The following is a 22,670-nucleotide window of genomic DNA, read 5'->3' as shown; positions in this document are numbered from 1 at the left end:
TGCACACAGAGCGATAATGCTAATGTGCTTGGAGTGATTAGGGTGTGGCACACCTATGAAAAGCTATAGGGTTATAGTGTTCCTCCTTTTAAAGGGGCAATACACAATGCAACGCAGAGCGGCAGGAGCAATTTACCGCTCCAGCCGCTCTGCGCTAGGGGACAGTGCGGTGCATGATTTAATCACATCATACTGCACACCTTTTTTTTGTGTTCTGTACAAAATGTGCACTTCATTTCACTGCAATGAACAGCGTGCTCCGCGGTCTGACACTGCAGTGCGAATCGGGCCGCTGCACTATGCTAAAATGCAACATGTCTGCATTTTAGCGCAGTGCTAGGTTGCGTTGCAGTGCGAGTGGGACACATAGGAAACAACTGTTTCCTTATGTCCCAGCGGTGACAGACGTTTTAACATGTAGTAAAACGTCTGTCACTGCACATAGTGTGAACCGGCCCTAATTGTGTATAAAATGTGTGAGTTTCAGAAGAATTGTCAGAGTTGTATAAAGCCTGAGGAGGATTTAATGGGTCCCAAATGTGTAAGTAAACCCTTAAAGGGTGTCACACTTCAAACTTTGTGCAAAAAAAAAAAAAAAGTGCACAGGGCTAACTCAATATCATCCATTTGGGGTTTACATTTGCTTTTATGGAGTTGTTAAACTGAAAGGGTCTATAAATTTGGGTCTGTAGCCACAGTTCTATTAGCAGCCTTTGATTATAGTACCACCTTCAACAGTGCTAAAGCCTGGAAGCACTTCTATCATAGATGATCTTGCACGGTTGATGACTGCCGTCCTCCAGTCTTACATTGTGTGCCCCCCCCGGTGTCCTTTTCCCCTCTCACTTGCTGTATGAGCAGACATGACGTGACTGGAAAGTCCTGGAGCGCCGAATGAAACGCAATGAATCGTGGCAGCTTGTCACAAGTCCTAGCCTTTCAGCCCTCATCTGATTGCACAGAAAGGCCCAAGCAAGAAGGAAGGGCTCTGCGTCTGGTTTGTTAGAGACAGTAAGTCATCTTCGCCAACCATATGGGAAATGTATATAAAAGAGAACTATATTTTCTAAAGTGTACTTGTCAGAGCACAGCCAAGGCTGCCATCCTGTTTCAGAGGTGGACATTGCTTGACTCCTGGGGAAGGGGACAGCACTGTGCTTGATACTGCACAGATGACTTTTTATACCGGCTGGCCGATGCAAGCACGCTGTGAGCCACGGACCATTTTCTTTCTGCGATGATGTACTTTTTATACTTGTAAGTAGACTACAATAAATGCCTATGCTTTTACCTATATGGGCTTCACTATTATTGCTCTTTTCCTACTGGGTTATCCTGCTGGTGACTGCATAATCCATTCATCTTCCCATGTGTACCTTGATATCCTGATGATGTGTGACCACCTGGCTTTTCCCATCTTCTGGCTGTCTGTGATGGAGTGTCATTCTGAGTTATTGTTGAGCCGTGGCATCATATGATTACATTGTATACTTTTCATATTTTTCTGGTAAGCAGATTGGCAGCACATGGGTGTGGTGTGCTTTCTTTGTGCACACTGAAGTTTGGTGGAGGCTTCACGTCATTTCTACTCTCCAAAAATAGAATTTTTTAAAACAGCTTACCTGTAAAATCCTTTTCTTTCAAAGGACATCACGAGACACAGAGCCTCAGTAATTACTGATGGGTTATATAGGGTATCACTGGTGATTGGACACTGGCACACCCTATCGGAAAGTTCAACCCCCTATATAATCCCTCCCCTTGCAGGGATACCTCAGTTTTGTAGCCAAGCAATATAGTGTATTAGAAGAGGGACGGGACCTCTGTGTCCCGTGATGTCCTTCGAAATAAAAGGATTTTACAGGTAAGCTGTTTTTAAAAATCCTATTTTCTTTCTCGAGCATCACGGGACACAGAGCCTCAGTAATTACTGATGGGATGTCCCAGAGCAATGCTACCTGAGGGGGGGGGGGGGGGGGTAGCATTGTACCGCTGCCTGCAGCACACTACGCCCAAAGACGATATCCTCATGCCTTCTCACATCCACCTGATAGAATCTGGTGAATGTATGAACTGAAGACCAGGTTGCGGCCTTGCAGATCTGAGCCATCGAGGCCCAGTGATGCACTGCCCAAGAAGCACCAATAGCCCTTGTGGTATGTGCCCTGATCTGAAACGGAGGAATCTTCTGTTTCAAACCGTAAGCTTGAATGATCAATTGTTGAATCCATTTAGAAATGGTAGCTTTTGACGCTGCCTGTCCTCTATTGAGACCCTCTGGCAGCACGAACAAAGCATCCATTTTGCGAATCTGAGCAGTTGCCTCGAGATAGGCCTTGACTGTTCTTACTACATCCAATGAATGTAGTGATCTCTCTTCCGGAGAACAGGGATCTGGAAAAAAGGAAGGCAGAACAATGTCTTGGTTTAAATGAAAATCAGAAACCACCTTCGGCAAAAAACTAGGATGAGGGCGTAGTACCACTCTATCCTTGTGTATAATCAAATAAGGCTCCTTACATGAAAGGGCTGCTAATTCTGAAACTCTTCTAGCAGAAGAGATGGCCACCAGAAAAATTAACTTCCTTGTCAACAAGACCAAAGGAATCTGACTTATTGGTTCAAAAGGCTGTTTCTGTAACACCGCCAGGACCAAGTTCAAGTCCCAGGGGTTTAGGGGCGCTTTAACCGGAGGATTAAGACGCATCACCCCCTGCATAAAGTTTCAGACCAAAGAATGCGAAGCAAGTGGCCGTTGAAATAATACTGATAAAGCTGAGACCTGGCCCTTGATGGTACTCAAGGCCAGCTTCATCTCTAATCCTAATTGTAGAAAATCAAGAATTCTACCTATGACATATTTCTGGGGATGCCAACCTCTGGATTCACATCAGGATACATAAGCTTTCCAGACTCTATTATAAATCATCCTGGAAGCTGGCTTCCTTGCATTAATCAAGGTAGATATGACAGGACCTGAAAGTCCACGACTCTTCAGAACGTGGGTCTCAATAGCCAAACCGTCAAATTTAGCGTTTGTAAGGCAGGATGGAACATTGGACCTTGAGATAACAGGTCTGGGCGTACCGGTAGGGTCCACGGGGAACCCACCATCATCCTTACTACTTCTGCATACCAAGTCCTTCTGGGCCAAGCGGGGGCCACCAGAAGTACTGACTTCCTTTCCTGCCTGATCCTGCGAAGGAGTCGTGGCAGTAGCAGAATAGGCGGGAATACGTAAATCAGTGAGAACCGATGCCACGGAATCACAAACGCATCCGTCCCGCATGCAAGAGGATCCCTCGTCCTTGCCACAAATCTGTCTTTTTGTTGAATCGGGATGCAAAGATATCTACATCTGGGACCCCCCATCTTTGGCATATGCCCCAAAGACGTCGGGGTGTAGAGACCATTCCCCTGGGAGTAAATGCTGGCGACTTAGATAGTCCGCCTGCCAGTTCTCTACCCTTGGAATAAAAACTGCCGATATGCATGGCACATGCATCTCTGCCCAGACTAAGATCTGGTTCTTCTCCTTTTGAGCAGCTCGGCTCCGGGTGCCTCCCTGATGATTGACATAAGCCACTGCTGTGGCATTGTCAGACTGGATCCTGACCGGGCAACCCTGTATCCTGAGAGTCCAGGCTTTTAGGGCTAGATATACCGCCTGGATCTCCAGGATGTTGATGGGTAAGGTCCTCTCTGTCTTGGACCATATCCCCTGAACCACAGACTGTTCCAGAACTGCTCCCCAACCTGACAGACTGGCATCTGTTGTTACCACCGTCCAGGTAACCGGTAGAAAGGATCTCCCCTTCTGCAGGTTTTCGGGTATGAGCCACCAATTGAGGCTCTGACGCACTGCATGCGACAGGTGCATCGGAAAGTCTATTGCCTGAACCTTCTTGTTCCAGGTCGACAGAATACTGTGTTGCAGCATTCTTGAATGAAACTGAGCATAGGGAACTGCTTCGAATGAAGACACCATCTTCCCTAGTAGTCTCATACAAAGGCGGACAGAAGGACCCTTCTTGGACCTGACTGCCAGAATCAGCTCTCTTAAAGCAGCGATCTTTGCCTGGGGTAGAAATATTTTCTCCTGGCTTGTATCTATGATCAGACCTAAATACTCCAGTCTTCTTACTGGTTTTAGGAAAGATTTTTCTAAGTTGAGGATCCAACCCAGGTGTTCCAGATACCTGACTGTGGTCCTCAAGTTTCCATTCAAAGAGGCTACCGACTGGTCTATCAAGAGCAGGTCGTCTAGGTATGCTATGACAGCTATACCCTGAGCCCTTAATCTGGCCAGAGGAGGAGCCAAGATCTTTGTGAACACTCGAGGTGCAGTGGCTCTCCCAAAGGGCAGAGCCACAAACTGGAAATCGCGCCCTCCTATCTCGAAGCGCAGAAACTTCTGATGAGCAGGAAAAATGGGCACTTGCAGATATGCATCTCTGATGTCTATTGATGCCAGAAATTCTCCTCCCTGCAGGGTGGAGACTATTGTCCGAATTGATTCCATGCGGAAGGATTGAATCCTTAAGAATCGATTCAGATCCCTTAAATCCAGAATGGGTCTGACATACCCATTTCGTTTTTGGACCGTAAAAAGGTTGGAATAGAAGCCCAATCCCTGGTCCTTTGAAGGAACCATCATAATGACCTCCTACGACAAAAGTCGCTCTAACGCTAGAAGAAGCGACTGCTTCTTTTCTGGGTCTCTGGGAACACCTGATCTGAAGAACCGAGGAGAGGGAAATTCCTGAAACTCCAGCTTGTACCCAAAGGTTACCGTGGAGATTACCCATCTGTCCTGGAAATCCTCCTGCCAGAGCCCTGAGAACTGCCGCAGTCTTCCCCCCCACTCGAGCGAGCGGGGGCGCCCCCTCATGCAGAGGTCTTAGTGTTTTGCCTAGTAGGCTTCTTCCCCCAGGACTTCTTCTGTCCCTGGGGTTGACTCTTGTCCCTGGGCCCAGACGGAGGAGGCCGTCGAGACTGCCTGGAGGCTGAAGCCCCAGGTGTTGGGGAGAGAGTCCATTTGACAGAGGGACGCTTACTCTTCTTCTTAACAGGTAAGAGAGTGCTTTTCCCACAAGAGATTCTCTTGATATAGCTATCCAAGTCCTCTCCAAACAACCTTTCACCACGAAATGGAAACCCAGCCAGGAGCTTCTTACATGGTGCTTTGGCTGACCAACCTTTCAACCATAGGATTCTACGTATATGCACCAACCCCAGAGAAAGACGAGAGGTTTGCACGATAGAATCTCTGATGGTGTCAACAACGTAACATAAGGCCGCAACAAGGTTAGCAAACCCCTGGGCCTGCTGTTCAGGTAATACATTGATAACCTGCTTAACATGGTCTCTTAGGTATTGACAGATTCCAATCGCTGCAACTGCAGGTTGAGCCACTGAACCTACCAAGGAAAAAACATCCTTCAATAGGGATACCATCTTCTTGTCTACAGGATCCCTGAGCATCTGAGCATTGTCTACAGGACAAGTCAGACTATTATTTACGGATGAAATGGCGGCATCAATGGCCGGTATTCCCCACATTTTAATAAACTTTTCTTCCATCGGATAAAGTGTTGAAGACTTTCTCGGCGTAAAAGAACGTTTGTCTGGGTAATCCCACTCAGAATAAATGAGTTTTTCAAGTAAATTATGAACAGGAAAAGCCTGTGCTGCTTGAGAAGGTTTCAGTGACCCCAAAGCAGAAGAAGGTTCTTTAACAGTTTCAGGTACGGGCAACTTAAATGTGGAGCGGGCCAATCCAGTAAGGATCTGCACTAAGACTTTCTCCTCTTGGGAAGTCGCAGAGGGTCCCTCTCCACCTGATTCCTCCGAAGAGGAATCATCCGTCACATCCCGATCCTCTGTAAGGGATTCGTCTCCTTTATCCCTGAGCTCCTCTTCCTGAGGGTCTTGGGAAACAGAGGAAGGCCTAGTGCGTTTTCTTCCACCAAGTGAAGACGTAATCACGGCCATTAATCTTTCCTCTAAACCATTAACAGTTGAGGAAAAAACCTCTTGTGTAATATATACAGTGGCTGACGTGCCGGAGGCAAGTATAGCCCCTGACCCCAATGGCTCACCCTAGCTAGCTGTCCCTGGCCCCTCAGGGGGGGGAGAATGCTGCTGACAGGGGGTCCTCAGAACCTGAACGAGATCCTCTAGTGTCTCTGGTTCTGGGGGTGTTTGAACCTCTTCTACCCATAGTGCAAAGCAATAAGGTGGAGGTATCACAAAATGAACACTGACTGCTGAGCGGTGTAGTCCGGCTAAAAGCCCTGCTACCCAATGCTCAGTCTGGTGTTACTTAGTAAATGCTGCCTACGAGAATGCCTGTGTCCCACCTTACATGCGACCGTCAGCTCAGCTCCCTCCAAAGGCTGTGTGCACCTGTACAGAGTGCTTTAATAGCCTGCAGCTGGCCTGAGTGGGAGTCTAAGCACCTGTGCTGACGTGCTGACGTCCCGCCCCCCCCCCCCCCGCTCAAATTTCGAAAAAACGAGCGCCGACCCTCTGGAAACACTATGGAGGAAGGCTGAGAAAGGGGGAGAGAGGCTGGTAGTGAAGGGCCTGCCTGAAAACGGCAATGGCGGCAGTACCCGAGTGGTATAACCGCTGTCTAGACCCCTGTGGCCTCCCCCTAGCCTGGGGGGGAACATCAAACATGAGAAATCCCCCCATCCATCCTACCTTGAGCCGGCCGGAAACGCTGTGAAGCCTGAACACTGAGACCGACATCAGCATGACAAGGTTTGTGCTCTTGGCAGCCCCCGGTGGTCACAATAGGCATTTACCTTAAAGGAGAAAACCTACTAGAATTAAAAAATTCTGTGGAATCTCCTCTTACCTTATCCAGCCGCAGGGTGCTGTTTACACAGACCCAATCTTCACCTCTCACGGTGGGCTCCATTTAGAAAACCGTCAGAGACTAGGGCCCCCTACGAATAGGGGGATCCTGCAGTTCTGGACCTGTAAAGCACCCGGCTAGAAATTAGGCTAGAAAAATTTTCTAATATGCAGGGTCCAGCTCTCTAAAAAGAGAAGCGTTACAGGTAAAACCTCGTTTCTTCGGACACGAGGCCCAGGTACCATCCAATTCGGCCTAGAAAGGACACTTTGAATGGATCCGGTTCGCGTGGCTTGCCCCAGTATAGGATATGGGATATTCCCTTTGGAGCTCAACACAGGACATCTTTACACGTCCATCACCTAAGACACTGGTGTAAAAGGGTGGTATCCCTGCAAGGGGAGGGATATATAGGGGGTTGAACGTTCTGTGCCACTGTCCAATCACCAGTAATTACTGAGGCTCTGTGTCCCGGGATGTTCGAGAAAGAAAGTTCTTATGGACTATTATATTCACTTGATAACTTTGTTTTTATTTAGCACTGCATTTTGATTTTTTTTTATATATGCGTTTGATGAATCAACAAACTATGCTGGCAGCTAACCCTTTTTTCTAGTTAGCGCAGATATTTGTTCACATTTGTTTCAATATTACAGTTCTGTTTGAAAATCTGCAAAACAGTCTAGAATTTTTTTTTTCTTTAAATAAAAAAATTTGATCTGAGTCTGATGATATTTACCAGATTCCACCTCTAATAGTATATAGAGTATATCTCTTTGGTCTGTTATTCTCAGAGAGGATTAAAGATTTTACTCCCCAACCATATAGTTGGTTATTTATATTTACCCCTGCATATAAAGATATTTAGGAATAAATTGCCTTTTTTTTTTAAACTTTACATATTAACTAAATTATACATCACACTTTTTTTTAAGGTTATTAACTGATTAATCGATTAATCGAAACAATAAATCGGCCAACTAATCGATTATGAAAATAATCGTTAGTTGCAGCCCTACCAGGGATTAAGGCAAACTGCAGATTTACCATTATTTTAAAATTATATTAACATGGTAAAGTTGATATGAGATTTTGGTAATTGAGTTTACATATACTTTAGTGTACATGTCGCTGCACCCAGTAAATGAGGAAATCTCACCTTTTCTCCTCAGCGCCAGCTTATTAAATAGATCGGACATGAGATCTCCTCCACCTCCTGTGGCAATCACTGGAAAAGAGAAGAGATGTTGTAGCCACCACAGTCATGGTATCATTCTAGAACATCATAATTTATATGGAACTTGCAGGTCTCCAGCTACAATTAACCCAACAAAGTTCTTCAGATGGGAATTCTGGGTAGATCCCATTCTTAAGATATAAAAGGACCTTAGACAATGCAGCCATAGTGTAGCATTCATATGTGAAAGCCTTGCCAGCAATAACACTGGCAGTGCAAAAAACACACTAAAATGCCTTTTTAAAAACATTTATGGAGCCTGCAAATGTAACCTCCTTACTCAGAACTTGGTGGAGCACTGCGTTAGCTTACGTGCATTTTAACATTCTTTTTCGAGTGTTAAGGCAGTCCATTTAAAATTAATGCACAGACAGCGCACAAAAATGTCCAAAAACAAGGACATGCATCATTTTTTGTCAAAGCAGCAAACCAAGGCACATGGTAACGCAATATTGTGCACTGTGGTACGCTGCAATGCATGCATTGAGGTATCGTTGGAAACACGCTAAACGCACAAATGTCACCGCAACAGAACAGTGTGTTTCAACCCTCAATGACAGATCTCTAGCTTCAATAGTATAAGATCTAAAAATAATGTTACTTCTGGGTGAAATTGCTACCCATTTAATGTGTTTTTTCAATGCGTTAACATTCACTGCGATAGGCAGCCCATTCAAAATGAATGGGCTGACAATACACCTCAATGGCCCAGAAAACATACCTGGATTGCTCTGCAGCACATCTCTGTCAACTAGGTGTTTTGGGATGCCATTCAGAATTACATAGTCAGTAAAGATGAAAAAAAGACACCAGTCCATCCAGTTCAACCTGTGGTGTGTGTGAGTGTGCTTGTGTTTATGTCAAGAGTACATTGTACATCCTTGTATGTTGTGATCGTTAAGGTGCCCATATAATAGTTTTTTAAACTATCAACGTTCCCTGTTGATACCACTGCTTGCGGAAGAGAAGTCCACATCCTTACCGCTCTGACAGTAAAGAACCCACTATGCAGTTTAGGGTTAAACCGCTTCTCTTACAATTTCAGTGAATTCCTCTTCACTGAAAAGTATTTTCCCTATGCTGGGGTCACCAGTACGGTATTTGTACATCGCCATCATATCCCCTCTCAAGCGTCTCTTCTCCAGAGAGAATAAGTTCAATGCTTGTAGTCTTTCCCCATAGCCGAGATCCTCTCCCCAGTTGCAGCACATCTTTCCCGAGAACTGGTGCCCAGAACTGGACGGCATACTCCAGATGTGGCCAAACCAGAGTCTTGTAGAGTGGGAGAATTATTGAATGAATGTATCCTGCAAGACATTTAGGAAATGGCGAGCCTTAGATGAATGAGCGGTTCTTTCTGCCCAGCCTATATCTGGAACACTAAAATCCTCCATTATAATAACATTTCCCAGCATTGCCAGTATTCCAAGGTGTGATAGGAGGTCTGCCCCCTCTTCCTCCCTCACGTTAGAATGTATGGCACAGCACCAACACGCATATGGTCGCATATGGTGCCACACATGGAGGGAACAAGCAGAAGTGTAAGCCAAGCTTTACTGTATTCCAGAGTCCCTTTTAAAGCCAAACTTGCTAATATGTCTTCCCCTCTAATTCATCCAAAAGGTGTTCCTTTGGGTTGAGATCAGGACTTCGTGCACGCTAATCAAGTTCCTCCACCCCAAACTTGCCCGTCCATGCCTTTATGGACCTGGTTTGTGCACTGGTGCTCAGTCATGTTGAAACAGGAAGGAGCCATCGCCAAACTGTTCCCACAAAGTTGGGAGCATTAAATTGTCCAAAATGTCTTCATATGCTGATGCATTAAGAGTTCCCCCTCACTGGAACCAAGGGACCAAGCCCAACCCCTGATAAATGAACCCCACACCATAATTACTCCTCCACTAAATAATTTGGACCAGTGCACAAAGCAATATCCATAAATACATGGATGAGCGAGTTTGGGGTGGAGGAACTTGACTGGCCTGCACAGAATCCTGACCTCAAACTGATAGAACACTTTTGGGATGAATTAGAACGGAGACTGTGAGCTAGGCCTTCTTGTCCAACATCAGTGCCTGACCTCACAAATTTACTTCTGAAAGAATGGTCAAACATTCCCATAGACACTCCTAAACCTTGTCAACAGCCTTCCTAGAAGAGTTGAAGCTGTTATAGCTGCAAAGGGTGGACCAACTCAATATTGAACCATATGGTCTAAGACCAACTCAATATTGAACCATATGGTCTAAGACAGGGATGGTCGATCAAAGAAGTTGAGTGCACATGCTCAGCGTCATATCCCAAGGATATCTTTGGCAAATACACGTATGAGTGCTGCCCGCATTGCTGCAGAGGTTGAAGGGGTGGGGGTCAGCCTGTCAGTGCTCAGACCATACGCTGCACACTGCATCAAATTGGTCTGCATGGCTGTCATCCCAGAACGGTGGTCTGATGAGACCAAGATAAACTTATTTGGTTCAGATGGTGTCAAGCATGTGTGGTGGCAAGCAGGTGAAGAGTACAAAGACAAGTGTGTCTTGCCTACAGTCAAGCATGGTGGTGGGAGTGTCATGGGGCTGCATGAGTGCTGCCGGCACTAGGGAGCTACAGTTCATTGAGGGAACCATGAATGCCAACATGTACTGTGACATACTGAAGCTGAGCATGATCCCCTCCCTTTGGAGACTGGGTCGCAGGGCAGTATTCCAACATGATAACGACCCCAAACACACCTCCAAGACTACCACTGCCTTGCTAAAGAAGCTGAGGGTAAAGGTGATGGACTAGCCAAGCATGTCCCCAGACCCAAACCCTATTGAGCATCTGTGGGGCATCCTCAAAACGGAAGGTGGAGGAGAGAAAAGTCTCTAACCTCCACCAGCTCCGTGATGTTGTCATGGAGGAATGGAATCCTGTGAAGCTCTGGTGAGCTCCATACCCAAGAGGGTTAAGCCAGTGCTGGAAAATAATGGTGGCCACACAAAATATTGACAATTGGGGCCCAATTTGGACATTTTTACTTAGGGGTGTACTCACTTTTGTTGCCAGCGGTTTAGACATTAATGGCTGTGTGCCGAGTTATTTTGAGGGGACAGCAAATTTACACTGCTACAATGTAAAGTAGTGCGTGTACAGCTTGTATAACAAAGTGTAATTTCTTCAGTGTTGTCACGTGAAAAGATATAATAAAATATTTACAAAAATGTGAGGGGTGTACTCACGTGAGTGAGTGTGTGAGTGTATACACACAGTATCTCACAAAAGTAAGTACACCCCTCACATTTTTGTAAATATTTTATTATATCTTTTCATGTGACAACACTGAAGAAATGACACTTTGCTACAATGTAAAGTAGTGAGTGTACAGCTTGTATAACAGTGTAAATTTGCTGTCCCCTCAAAATAACTCAACACACAGCCATTAATGTCTAAACCCCCAAGTGAAAATGCCCAAATTGGGCCCAAAGTGTCAATATTTTGTGTGGCCACCATTATTTTCTAGCACTGCCTTAACCCTCTTGGGCATGGAGTTCACCAGAGCTTCACAGGTTGCCACTGGAATCCTCTTCCACTCCTCCATGACAAAATCACGAAGCTGGTGGATGTTAGAGACCTTGCGCTCCTCCACCTTCCATTTGAGGATGCCCCACAGATGCTCAATAGGGTTTAGGTCTGGAGACATGCTTGGCCAGTCCATCACCTTTACCCTCAGCTTCTTTAGCAAGGCAGTGGTCATCTTGGAGTCCTTAGTCTGCTTGTTTTCAGCAAACAGTTTACAGGCTATCTTGTGCATCATCTTTAGAAGAGGCTTCCTTCTGGGACAACAGCCATGCAGACCAATTTGATGCAGTGTGCGATGTATGGTCTGAGCACTGACAGGCTGACCCCCCCACCCCTTCAACCTCTGTAGCAATGCTGGCAGCACTCATACGTCTATTTCCCAAAGACAACCTCTGGATATGGCTAGCCTAGGCCAGTGATGGTGAACCTTGGCACCCCAGATGTTTTGGTACTACATTTCCCATGATGCTCATACACTCTGCAGCGTAGTTCAGCATGATGGGAAATGTAGTTCCAAAACATCTGGGGTGCCAAGGTTTGCCATCACTGGCCTAGGCTATCTTTATGTAGAGCAACAATTCTTTTTTTTCAGATCCTCAGAGAGTTCTTTGCCATGAGGTCCATGTTGAACTTCCATTGACCAGTATGAGAGAATGAGAGCGATAACACCAAATTTAACACACCTGCTCCCCATTCACACCCGAGACCTTATAACACTAATGAGTCACATGACACTGGGGAGGGAAAATGGCCAATTGGGCCCAATTTGGACATTTTCACTTAGGGGTGTACTCACTTTTGCTACCAGCGGTTTAGACATTAATGGCTGTGTGTTGAGTTAATTTGAGGGGACAGCAAATGTACACTGTTATACAAGCTGTGCATTCACTACTTTACATTGTAGCAAAGTGTCATTTCTTCAGTGTTGTCACATGAAAAGATATAATAAAATATTTACAAAAATGTGAGGGGTGTACTCATTTTTGTGAGATACTGTATATATTACGGTCGGTGTACCCATTGAAGAACTTCCACTCACTGATCACAATGAAAGAAAATGTCCTTTATATGTACAGAGGCTGCAATAAAAACCAGACGAGTGTTCAAACATTTGTCGGGTTCTTTTGTTCTTTCTGTAACTATTAGGGAGATTTTCCTACAGTTGCGGTTTTGGCTGGAGTTTCCCCATTAAATATGGAAGCGGACATCTACTTTTTAGTATGCTTGACATCATATCTCACTATATACAGTTTTCTTAAGCAATTTGTTTTCTGTCAGTCTGTTGCACAGTTTCTTACCTGGAGGTCCTGTCAATAACAGCACTTTCTGTAACAGGGTGACAGTGCTAAGCCACTGTCTCACAATTTGCAGCTGCATTTTCAGCCTGCTGTGTGATCAGGTGGCTGCTGGGCTGCCTAGGTCTATCAGAATGACAAACTGAGAAGTACACATTGCAGGCTGACAACACTGCTGCTAATTGCAAGGCAGTGGGTTAGTGTTGTCAGAGTGCTACAGGAAGTGCTGTTGCTGGCAGGATTTCTAGGTAAGAAACTTTTTCAACAATTTGCCTATAAAAACTCTATACAGCTAGACATACTACCATACATATATGTCTAGCTGTATACACTTTAAAAAACAGCAATGGCAGCAACACACGTTAGCACTGCAGCAGCTGTTTATTGATAAATCTGCCATGTTTTAAAAAACAGTAGCAGTATTAGTAAGTATACTTCAGCAAGTCTCATATATCTGCACCTATTAGCACCCTTTGCTGGATACTCAAGTAATGGCGGTGATTTCATTTCACAGCTGAGACAAACAACAGCACTGTGCACACCTCACCGCCCCACAACCGTTATCAGTGACTGGCAGGCGTGTACAGAGAGGAATCTGCTGCCAAATCCAAGCAGCCAAGAGTGGGAGCCAAGGCTGTGTCTGGCACTCTCCTGGCACCAGCCTGCCAGTTACACCCAACACCTTTAATCTTCCGACTAGAAATAAGCTGTGAGCCCTGCCCTAGGAAAGTGGCTGTCACTTTGGATCCAGAGCTAACCTTGTTCCTGCTCCTTCATTTTTTTCTTTTCTAGCTTCTTCTCCTTCACATTACGCAGATTGGCTTTTCCTATTCCTCCCGCCTGGCGGATAGACTCCAGCAGCGATGCCCTTCCATCAGATGGTTTGACCACTTCACTTGGTGTTCCCTGAACCGCAGCTAGTGCAAGAGAACAGAAAGGGTTTAACAGGCAGCTAAAGTATCCTCAGTATGAACGCAACCAATCAGATCACTAGGAATGAGGATTTTTGCAAAAATCCTAGTGAGAGGATAGACTGACTGATCAGAAAACATACATAAAAGTGCTTTTGCAGTGTGCACATGACAGGCTCTATTTGAAGTCTGCTTCCCCTTACCTTGATTGCCATTCTCGCTTTCCGCTCCTGTGTGCACAGGAGTTCTGATGATCGGCTGCATTGGCGGTGGCGCAGGTGGTGACAAAGAAGGTGGAGCAGGTGGTGGAGGGGGAGGTGGCGGAGGAGGTGGAGGAGGCGGCGGTGGGAGGAGATGTCCATCTGCAGCATCTGTAAATAATTTAGAATGACAACATTAAATTTTGCTGCGCTTCTCCTTTCTTCCAGTCTAACAGAAAGCAAGATACTGTTTGAAGCTTATCAAAACCCATGAACAAAAATACATATTGCAGCTTACTTGTACTTAGATGTTCTGGCTGCATTCGTTTTCTTTGTTCAGTTTTTTCCTTTTTTACTTTTCACCTGATGATCCTGCCAGTAACACTTTCTGTCCTAAGGGTACAACACCTACCGTACTGCATTTATGGAGGAGGAGCAACACTGTCACCCTAGAACAAGACTACATAAAATGCTCCTTCTTCACTTATCTATAACACAGAGAGGAGGTGTTCTGTAGTCCAATGAGAGGGCTAAAAACAATGTAAATGATATAAAGTGTAGAACCTAAAAAGTCAGTGTGTAATGTACAGACCACAGTGTACCCACTGCAGCTTCCTGGAATATGTAACATACAGCAGATGTAGAGAGTGAAGCAGAGTTCATTATGTAATACACGTAAGAGTGCAGATTTCTTGAGTATGTAACATACAACACAGTGTACAGGGGGGCATGTGGAGTGGTCATCAAGAAGGTTGTCCACAGGGTTGCCATCAAGAGGGCTGTGGAAATGGTAAACTCCTTGGCAATCTCTGAAGGACTCTATTGGTGACATCTCTCCACCGAGTTTCCAGGTCTGCACACCTGCTGTACCCATTATGAGGGGCTCCCAGCATCTCTGCTAAGACTGTATATTATATTATAGAGAATATAAAAGTAAGAGAGTTGAAATACACAAAAAGGTGGTAGGAACATTGTTGTAGCAGCAGTAACAAGACACCAAGAAATTCTAAATTGAAGAGATATAGGTAACCACTGAGGCACTCAGCCCTCTAGGCTCAATCTAAAACTTAGCTCTTAGTTTAGGGTGGAATAGCACTTTATCACAGTGCACAGCAGTGTAGAAATGTAGTACATTTTTCCATACCTGTCTTGGAAGGTTCTACAACCTCGGTGCTGAAGGTCGGAAGTTCAGGGATAGGACCCCCTGGAGCTGATGGAGCAATTCCAGGGCCAAGGTCAGCACTGTACATAAGGTCATCAGCCACTCCTGGTAGGTCTGGCAAGTAATACGGGACATCAATCTCCGGGACTTGGCCCAGGTCTGGGACATAGAAGTAATTCTCTGCTGTCTATGAACAAAGCAACAAGAAGTATGTTTAAACACAATATTCATACCCTACTCCCCTGCATATTGTATGCGTATTATTATATAGGATTTAAAAAGTGCCAATGCAGTTTGTGCAACTTTCTACAAAATAAAGGGAGACAATACATACATTTCAATCTAAGAGGGTTCAGTGGGTCCTGTTCATAAGAGCTTACAACCAAAAAGGGAGGGCAAGTGATACAAAAAGGTAATAAGGTATACACTAGACTTAAATTGTAGGAAATATCCACTCTCACAAATAAGGATGATAAACCGTAAAAAAACCAAGACGTTTCACTTTAGAAAAACAACAGCAGCCAGCATAAATATTGTTGATTGCAATATGGAAAGTATAAAGTTCATATGCAGCGCTAGGGTATGAGTGAATGAAACCCAGATGAAGTAGTGGTAAAACAATGGAAAATGGAAGGGCAGAAACCTCACACCAACTTCAGTGTGTGAAGCCACACACTACACCACTGTGCTATATCAAATCTCCTTATCAGAGATTCGATCATAAAGGGCTTCGCTTAGATCACAAACGTCTCCAGTATTCAGCAATCGATCCAACCGCTGGGTCAGGCAACCTGGTTAAGTCTCCTTAGCTCAAGGGTCCCAATGACAGGTCTCCGAAAGGATACGACAGGAAATTCACATACCATATGCAGCATAAGCTTGATAACAGTCTCAGAGTCACCCACGGGATAAGAATAAAATGGCGCATGTTGAAATATGACGACCTATTGGTCAAAATGCATCAGGTGGTCTATTGGTGATACAAGCACGCTACGAGCCGTGGCAATTTTGATTTCTACATCCTGCTTTTTTTTACTTGTACCTGCAAATAGATTTTAATAAATCTTCAAATCATCCAAACTTACTTCACCATGAGCCATTTTATTCTTATCCTGTGGTTGACGTTTTGACTTATCGAGTTTATTCTGCATATGGTATGTGGATTTCCTGTCATATCCTGTCGGAGACCTGTCATTGGGACCCTTCAGCTAAGGAGACTTAACCAGGTTGCCTGACCCAGCGGTTGGATCGATTGCTGAATACTGGAGACGTTTGTGATCCAAGTGAAGCCCTTTATGATCGACTCTCTGGTAAGGAGATTTGATATAGCACAGTGGTGTGGTGTGTGGCTTCACACACTGAAGTTGGTGTGAGGTTTCTGCCCTTCCATTTTCCATTGTTTCACCACTGCTTCATCTGGGTTTCATTCACTCATACCCTAGCGCTGCATAAGAACCTTATACACCAGACTTACCTGTCGCTCTAATTGTTCTCTCTTGGTGATAGAGAAAGGTGCATCAAATAGCCGATCCCCATCCTCACCCTCAGTTGCTTGGTTAGTTCGGGTGACCACCCCAGCCAGGGGGTCCAGAAAGACATATTTCTTATAGCTGAAAGCAAGATAGAGTTTTGGTTATTATGGGAGGAGCCAATAATAGATCTACTAAGGTAGGATGTTGGCACCATTGCTGCAGCCTTAAAGTGAATCAGTGTCAAGCTGTAAATGAGCTTTAAAGAAGATTTATCATTATGGTTTTAATTTTTTTTTTTTTTTTTTAAATCTCACTTCCTTTCTAATCTGCATGGTTTTCCCCATCGTACAACACTGCTAGGAGAAAGACAGATTTGTTATTGACAGCTCTGGTCTCTGGCAGCAGAGGCTGCTCCAAAGACCTGCGCTACCAGTCACCAAAAATGCCACACAACTGGCAGTGCTCAGGTCTACTTTTACACCTTAAATATCCACGTTAACATTTGTGCCAAAAATACATATTAATTTTGTTACATAAAACAGCAGCTGCCAAAAAAAGACAGATAAAGTCTCTATAACACATGTGAATAAAATTGGTTGTGATGAAATTGTGGAAAACAAATATATACTAATGACTCTTCCACCGCTGCGTTTAAATGCTTCAAATTCCAACATTCAAATTGAGACTCCTTTGGGTGCCAGATCAGACCACTAAAGCCTAACAAAATGCTAATCTCTCATTCATGAATACTGAAAGCCCACATAGTATTGCAGTGCTCTGTGAACCATTGGTCGGGCTGTGTATGTGTTCAAGCAGCCCTAATAGACACACGGAGAGCCACAGCTCTGAGTGATCTGTCATGGTTATGAATGAACATGCAGCGCTGTTTGTTTATTTATAATAGTAAAAAATCAGAGTTGGGGCTCTGTGTAAAATATCTGCAGCTGCTTGTGCACACAGAGGGCAGATACTTTACACAGAGCCGAAGCTCTGAATGATCAAGCAGCACGGATTGTTCATTCATAATACAGACAGATCACAGAAAGGGGACAGGGCTATGTGCTGGCTGTACCCCCCCCCCTCCCCCCACAGCAACGCTTATAACGTTTCAAAAGGGGTTGGAGCTACAGCCTACATACAGAGATGTGTTTAGGGGACAACAGGGCCATCAAACCAGAAGTGGATCAAGTGCTAACACTTGGATCCCTGCAAGTTAAAGTCTAAATTCACCTTTTGACCTTTTTTACCATGGATCCATGATCAGCAGATTGCAGGTGCAATGCTAAGCTCCTGCAGACACTTCTGATGAGCACCCTGGTAGTTCACTGAGAACTACAAGCCATCTGTCATGTTGCAAGATGGGACTTTCATTAATTCACAGATCGATGGCTGTGTGGGCAGAGCCCCGCACAGCCGTGTTGTTTTTAGATTGTGACGGGGGGGGGCTAAGATCCACTGTCACAAAGGGAGGGGCGGAAATCAGGGCTGCTGCATTAGTAGCATGTTACACCCTGAATACGATGAATAAGGTGAACTTATTATGATATCATTAAATAATTATAGTTCTTTAAAAACAAAGCCTTACTTGCCTCTTATGCTGCGGGAACTGTGGGGCAATTTACAGCAGAAGCATGGAAGCCATTTAAATCCTTCTCTCAACAGCTCAGCCCCTGCTTCCCTTCCCAGAGGTGACTCAGAAGCTTAGCTAATCCTCCCAACAGTGATTCAGCAGCTCAATCCCCTCTGCTCTACCTCCCAGCAGTGACAAGGAAGCTCAGCCCCACAAGCTCCCCTGATCAACAGGGACTCGGCTCAGCTTCCCTTTTCCAGCCCTTACTCAACAGCTTAGATCAGCTCTCCCTACTCCCCAGCAGCCACTCACACAGCCTTCTAATACTTAAATGCCTATAGCCTGGTTCACTTTATTACACTAACACAAGATGCTTAATGTTTGGTCCTCCTCAACCAAGATTTCTACTAGGCCTCATAACAATAGGGTTAGATGCATCTAACAGAGTGTACAGCTAAACATTTTGTGTATCTATCACAATGTACATCTATGTTTCCCCTATTTATTTCTTCTTCTAAAAATATTTCCAACCATCACCCTTTATAATACACCCCCACTCACAGATTCTCAGTTGTGTTGAAGAGTAAAAGAGAGCTAGCAGAATTGATGTTTCGAGGCAGACTGCCCAGTCCTTCCTCTGCTCCCTCTTCCTCCTGAGCCCTGGAGCTGACATATACTGGGAAATACTTCAACTTCTCCTGTAAGAAAAAAAAAAAAAAAGAAGAAACTTGCAGTGGAAGTTTCCATAATGTTACATGAACTAATTCCTGGCATGTCACAATATACAGGTATAATTTTCAGAAAAAGTCGACCTTCATGGGCTCCCAGGGGGTGTGCCCAGTCCCACGGCCCCAACTGCCAGATTTTATTTTTTATGTGGTGCAGCAGCAGTTCAGAGCTGAGGGAGGCTTCCCTTAGCAGCTCCTCCTCAGCCCTGGTTACATGACATGAGGACTTCTGCTCACTCTGAAATGGTGCATCTGACGTTTGTTGAGTGGTATTCAGGGAGGAAGGGGGAGGTTTCTGAGGGTGGGGTGGTCTGTGCTAAATGAGATTTGGGCTTGAAGGCGTAAGATTAGTACTGGCAAGGAGAGGGTGATTGCTGTACATTACCCACCCATGTTCCCTGCATTCTGTGCATTACTCACTCCTGAGCCCTGTACTATTTACACTATGCTGTATATTTTATACTCCTGATCACTGTACTTTCTACGTTGGACTTCATATGAGATATTCCCAACCACTGTATTCTTAAGTACATTATATACTCCTTTAAGGTAGGCTATGTGCAGAAAAGAATACATGATTTCATTTTCGTTTCATTTTTCATTGTGTATACACTGAGAATATTCAAGCTGCTTTTTTTCCCCTTCTTTAACAATGCCCCTCCCACTGTAAGCACCATTTGGCAAGATGCACTATGTAAGCTGCCTCATACTTCTTCTCTGGGTGCCCCAGGTCTTTAACACAGGGCGGTATCCAGCCTGTCTGAAGTGGGATTTCAATAATGCAAAATGTCAGGGGCAGAGGATGGGAGGTCAGCAGAGCAGTGTACAGGGGGTCAAGCAGGACAGTGTACAGCGGGCCCACTCTAGCACCCACTTAGATCCAGCCAAGTTTTTTTTAGGGTGTACCCGCTATGCTCAAGATCTAGAATTTTACCAGCTGCTCACTTTGTGCCTTGCTGCCCACCCTAGCCCCTCACTGGCTTACCCTTACTACACATCGCAGTATTTATTTAAAGACATTGCTCACCTGCAAGGCTTGCTCATCCAAAGGACGATGCTTGCTCTGGATTTTGTGTCGCGGCCTTTTCTCAGAAAACAGATCCTCTGCACCAGAAAAAATAGATGTGTATTCCTGAAGGCGGTCAGGGGCTGGGTACTTGGCACTGGAAAAAACCTGAACAGGTAGAGAAATGGGCCATTTAGATCAAAGAAGCCAATATCAAGTAGATTAGACAATAGGCTCAGTTCAATTCAACAAGTATCATTTGCCGTAATGATTGTTCTTTTCATCAAAATGTGCCGAGAGCTGAAAATTAAATTATTAAAAACCCTTTTTTTTTTTTACATAACAGTATTGATAGTGACCACTTCACTCTGTGCATTAATATATATTTTTTTTACCAAATATGTCCTCAAACACTTATTTGTAATTAAAAAATCCACTTGCTCCTTGTTAGAATTGATCAAAATTTAAATCCAAGCAGCTGTGACATAAGCTAAAATATGCCTCTGTCTGATCTGTTTTAAGGCAGATGAAGACTGTAAAACCAACTATCAACAAAAGGACTAGATTAATGCCTGAGATCGCCAGTACATTGACCAGTGGGATCCCTGGTGGTTTGGGTAGTGTGGGCAGGTGCCAAGTCCTGCTGGAAATGGAAATCAGCATCTCCATAAAGCTGGTCAGCAGAGGGAAGCATGAAGTGCTCTAGAATTTCCTGGTAGAGGGCTGTGCTGACTTTGGACTTAATAAAACACAGTGGACCAACACCAGCAGATGACATGGCTCGCCAAATCATCACTGACTGTGAAAGCTTCACACTGGACCTCAAGCAAATTGGATTCTGTGCCTCTCCACTCTTCCTGCAGACTCTGGGACCTTGATTTCCAAATGAAATGCAAAATTGTCCACAGTCTGTGATGGGTTTGGGAGCAATGTCATCTGCTGGTGTTGGTCCACTGTGTTTTATCAAGTCTAAAGTAAGGGTAGCCTCTACCAGGAAATTCTAGAGCACTTCATGCTTCCCTCTGCTGACCAGCTTTATGGAGATGCTGATTTCATTTTCCAGCAGGACTTGGCACCTGCCCACACTGCCAATACCTGGTTTAATGATCATAGTATCACTGTGCTTGATTGCCCAGCAAACTCGCCTGACCTAAAACCCATAGAGAATCTGTGGGGTATTGTCAAGAGGAAGATGAGAGAGACCAGACCCAACAATGCAGACAAGCTGAAGGCCGCTATCAAAGCAACCTGGGCTTCCATAACACCTCAGCAGTGCCACAGGCTGATCGCCTCCATGCAACACTGCATTGATGCAGCAATTCATGCAAAAGGAGCCCCGACCAAGTATTGAGTGTATACTATACTGTACATGGACATACTTTTCAGTAAGCCAACATTTCTGTATTAAAAATCTTTATTTTTTATTGGTCTTATGTAATATTGTAATTTTCTGAGATAATGAATTTTGGGTTTTCACTAGCTGTAAGCCATAATCATCAAAATTAAAAGAAATAAATGAGTAGTCGGTGTGGTGCTGCTCTGAGGGGTAATGTTGCCAAATAAAATAGGCAAAAAAAATTAATATAGCTTCAATGAGATCCTCTAGGGCTAGGCCAATAAATCCAACTCAGTATGTGCACAATGTTATACATCAATAATATAAATTCATAAACCTTGTGCAAAATATTCACCAAAACGACCATTGAAAAAAAAGAAAAATAAATAAAAAATTTTTAATTAAAAAGTGACAGTTGCTCTTTAAAGTGCTTCAAACCATAAATTAAACAGTTCGTATGTGTTAAAATTAATTGGTGTTAGAAATACTTCAGACCATAAAATAGGCATAAAAAAGATAAGCAAATCATGTGAAAATTAATTCAGGAAAAAAATTATATTTATACATAAACTCAAATATAGCACCTTGGTAAATCCATCCCTAACAAATAAAGTGACAGGTGCTCTTTAAAAAGGTGCTCCAGAAACATGTAAAAAAAAAAAAAAAAAAGTATGAATATATATCCTCAAAAAGTTTACACGTTAATAAGTCCATCAATAATTCATGTGACAGGTGCTCCAATATTCAAAATGTGTTAAAATGGTGCTGGGTACTCAACTCGTGCTCCCCCTCTTTCACCGCATTCACCAGAGAGCGCTCCCTTCTAGGGGGTAGCCAGCATTTATAGCACACAGCGGCTGAAACAGCAGACCTTAGATACACAACCGATTGGTATTCCTCTCTCCTTTAATTCTCTTGCCCCATCGTTTCACATGTGGAGATAGTAAAGGCAAGACCCCATAGCGCCATGCTGTATAATCTTTTTATTGCGAGTAGATCCCAAATGCACTTACATTAAAGAGACGTTTAAACAGTATAAAACAAGGAAGTCCGGGCCACGATGCATTCTACGGACCTTAATCAGAAGTGACGAAATGACGCTGGTAGCTTCGCCCCAGCTCCGGGCGAAGCTACCGGCTCACTTCCAGTTAAGGTCCGTAGAGCGCGTTGCGGCCTGGACTTCCTTGTTTTATACTGTTTAAACGTCTCTAAGATGTAAGTACATTTGGGATCTACTTTCAATAAAAAGATTATATAGTATTACACTATTGGGTCTCGCCTTTCCTATCTCCACACGTGAAATGATGGGGCATGAGAATAAAAGGAG

General features: G+C 44.3%; 1 protein-coding gene across 3 annotated transcripts in view; it reads right to left on the bottom strand.

Moving 5' to 3' along the window:
- Window positions 1-22,670, bottom strand: part of WASHC1 (WASH complex subunit 1) — a 59,288-nt gene that overhangs the window by 16,382 nt on the left and 20,236 nt on the right. For 2 of the 3 annotated variants that reach the window (XM_073621662.1, XM_073621663.1), the window contains exons 4-10: window positions 20,029-20,175; window positions 18,835-18,971; window positions 16,706-16,841; window positions 15,214-15,418; window positions 14,073-14,240; window positions 13,717-13,875; window positions 8,025-8,093 (exon numbers count right to left, since the gene is read on the bottom strand). In XM_073621662.1, the coding sequence (XP_073477763.1) occupies window positions 8,025-8,093; window positions 13,717-13,875; window positions 14,073-14,240; window positions 15,214-15,418; window positions 16,706-16,841; window positions 18,835-18,971; window positions 20,029-20,175 (1,021 nt within the window). Of the gene's footprint in view, window positions 1-1,315; window positions 1,429-8,024; window positions 8,094-13,716; window positions 13,876-14,072; window positions 14,241-15,213; window positions 15,419-16,705; window positions 16,842-18,834; window positions 18,972-20,028; window positions 20,176-22,670 lie in introns of those variants that run through there. The other variant, XM_073621664.1, reaches the window with a different exon arrangement.

The sequence above is a fragment of the Aquarana catesbeiana genome, linkage group LG03 (genome assembly GCF_042186555.1).
Source record: "Aquarana catesbeiana isolate 2022-GZ linkage group LG03, ASM4218655v1, whole genome shotgun sequence".
NCBI classification, from domain to species: domain Eukaryota; kingdom Metazoa; phylum Chordata; class Amphibia; order Anura; family Ranidae; genus Aquarana; species Aquarana catesbeiana.
Note: the sequence above shows the minus strand (reverse complement) of the source record. Positions and strands in the feature narration are given on the sequence as shown.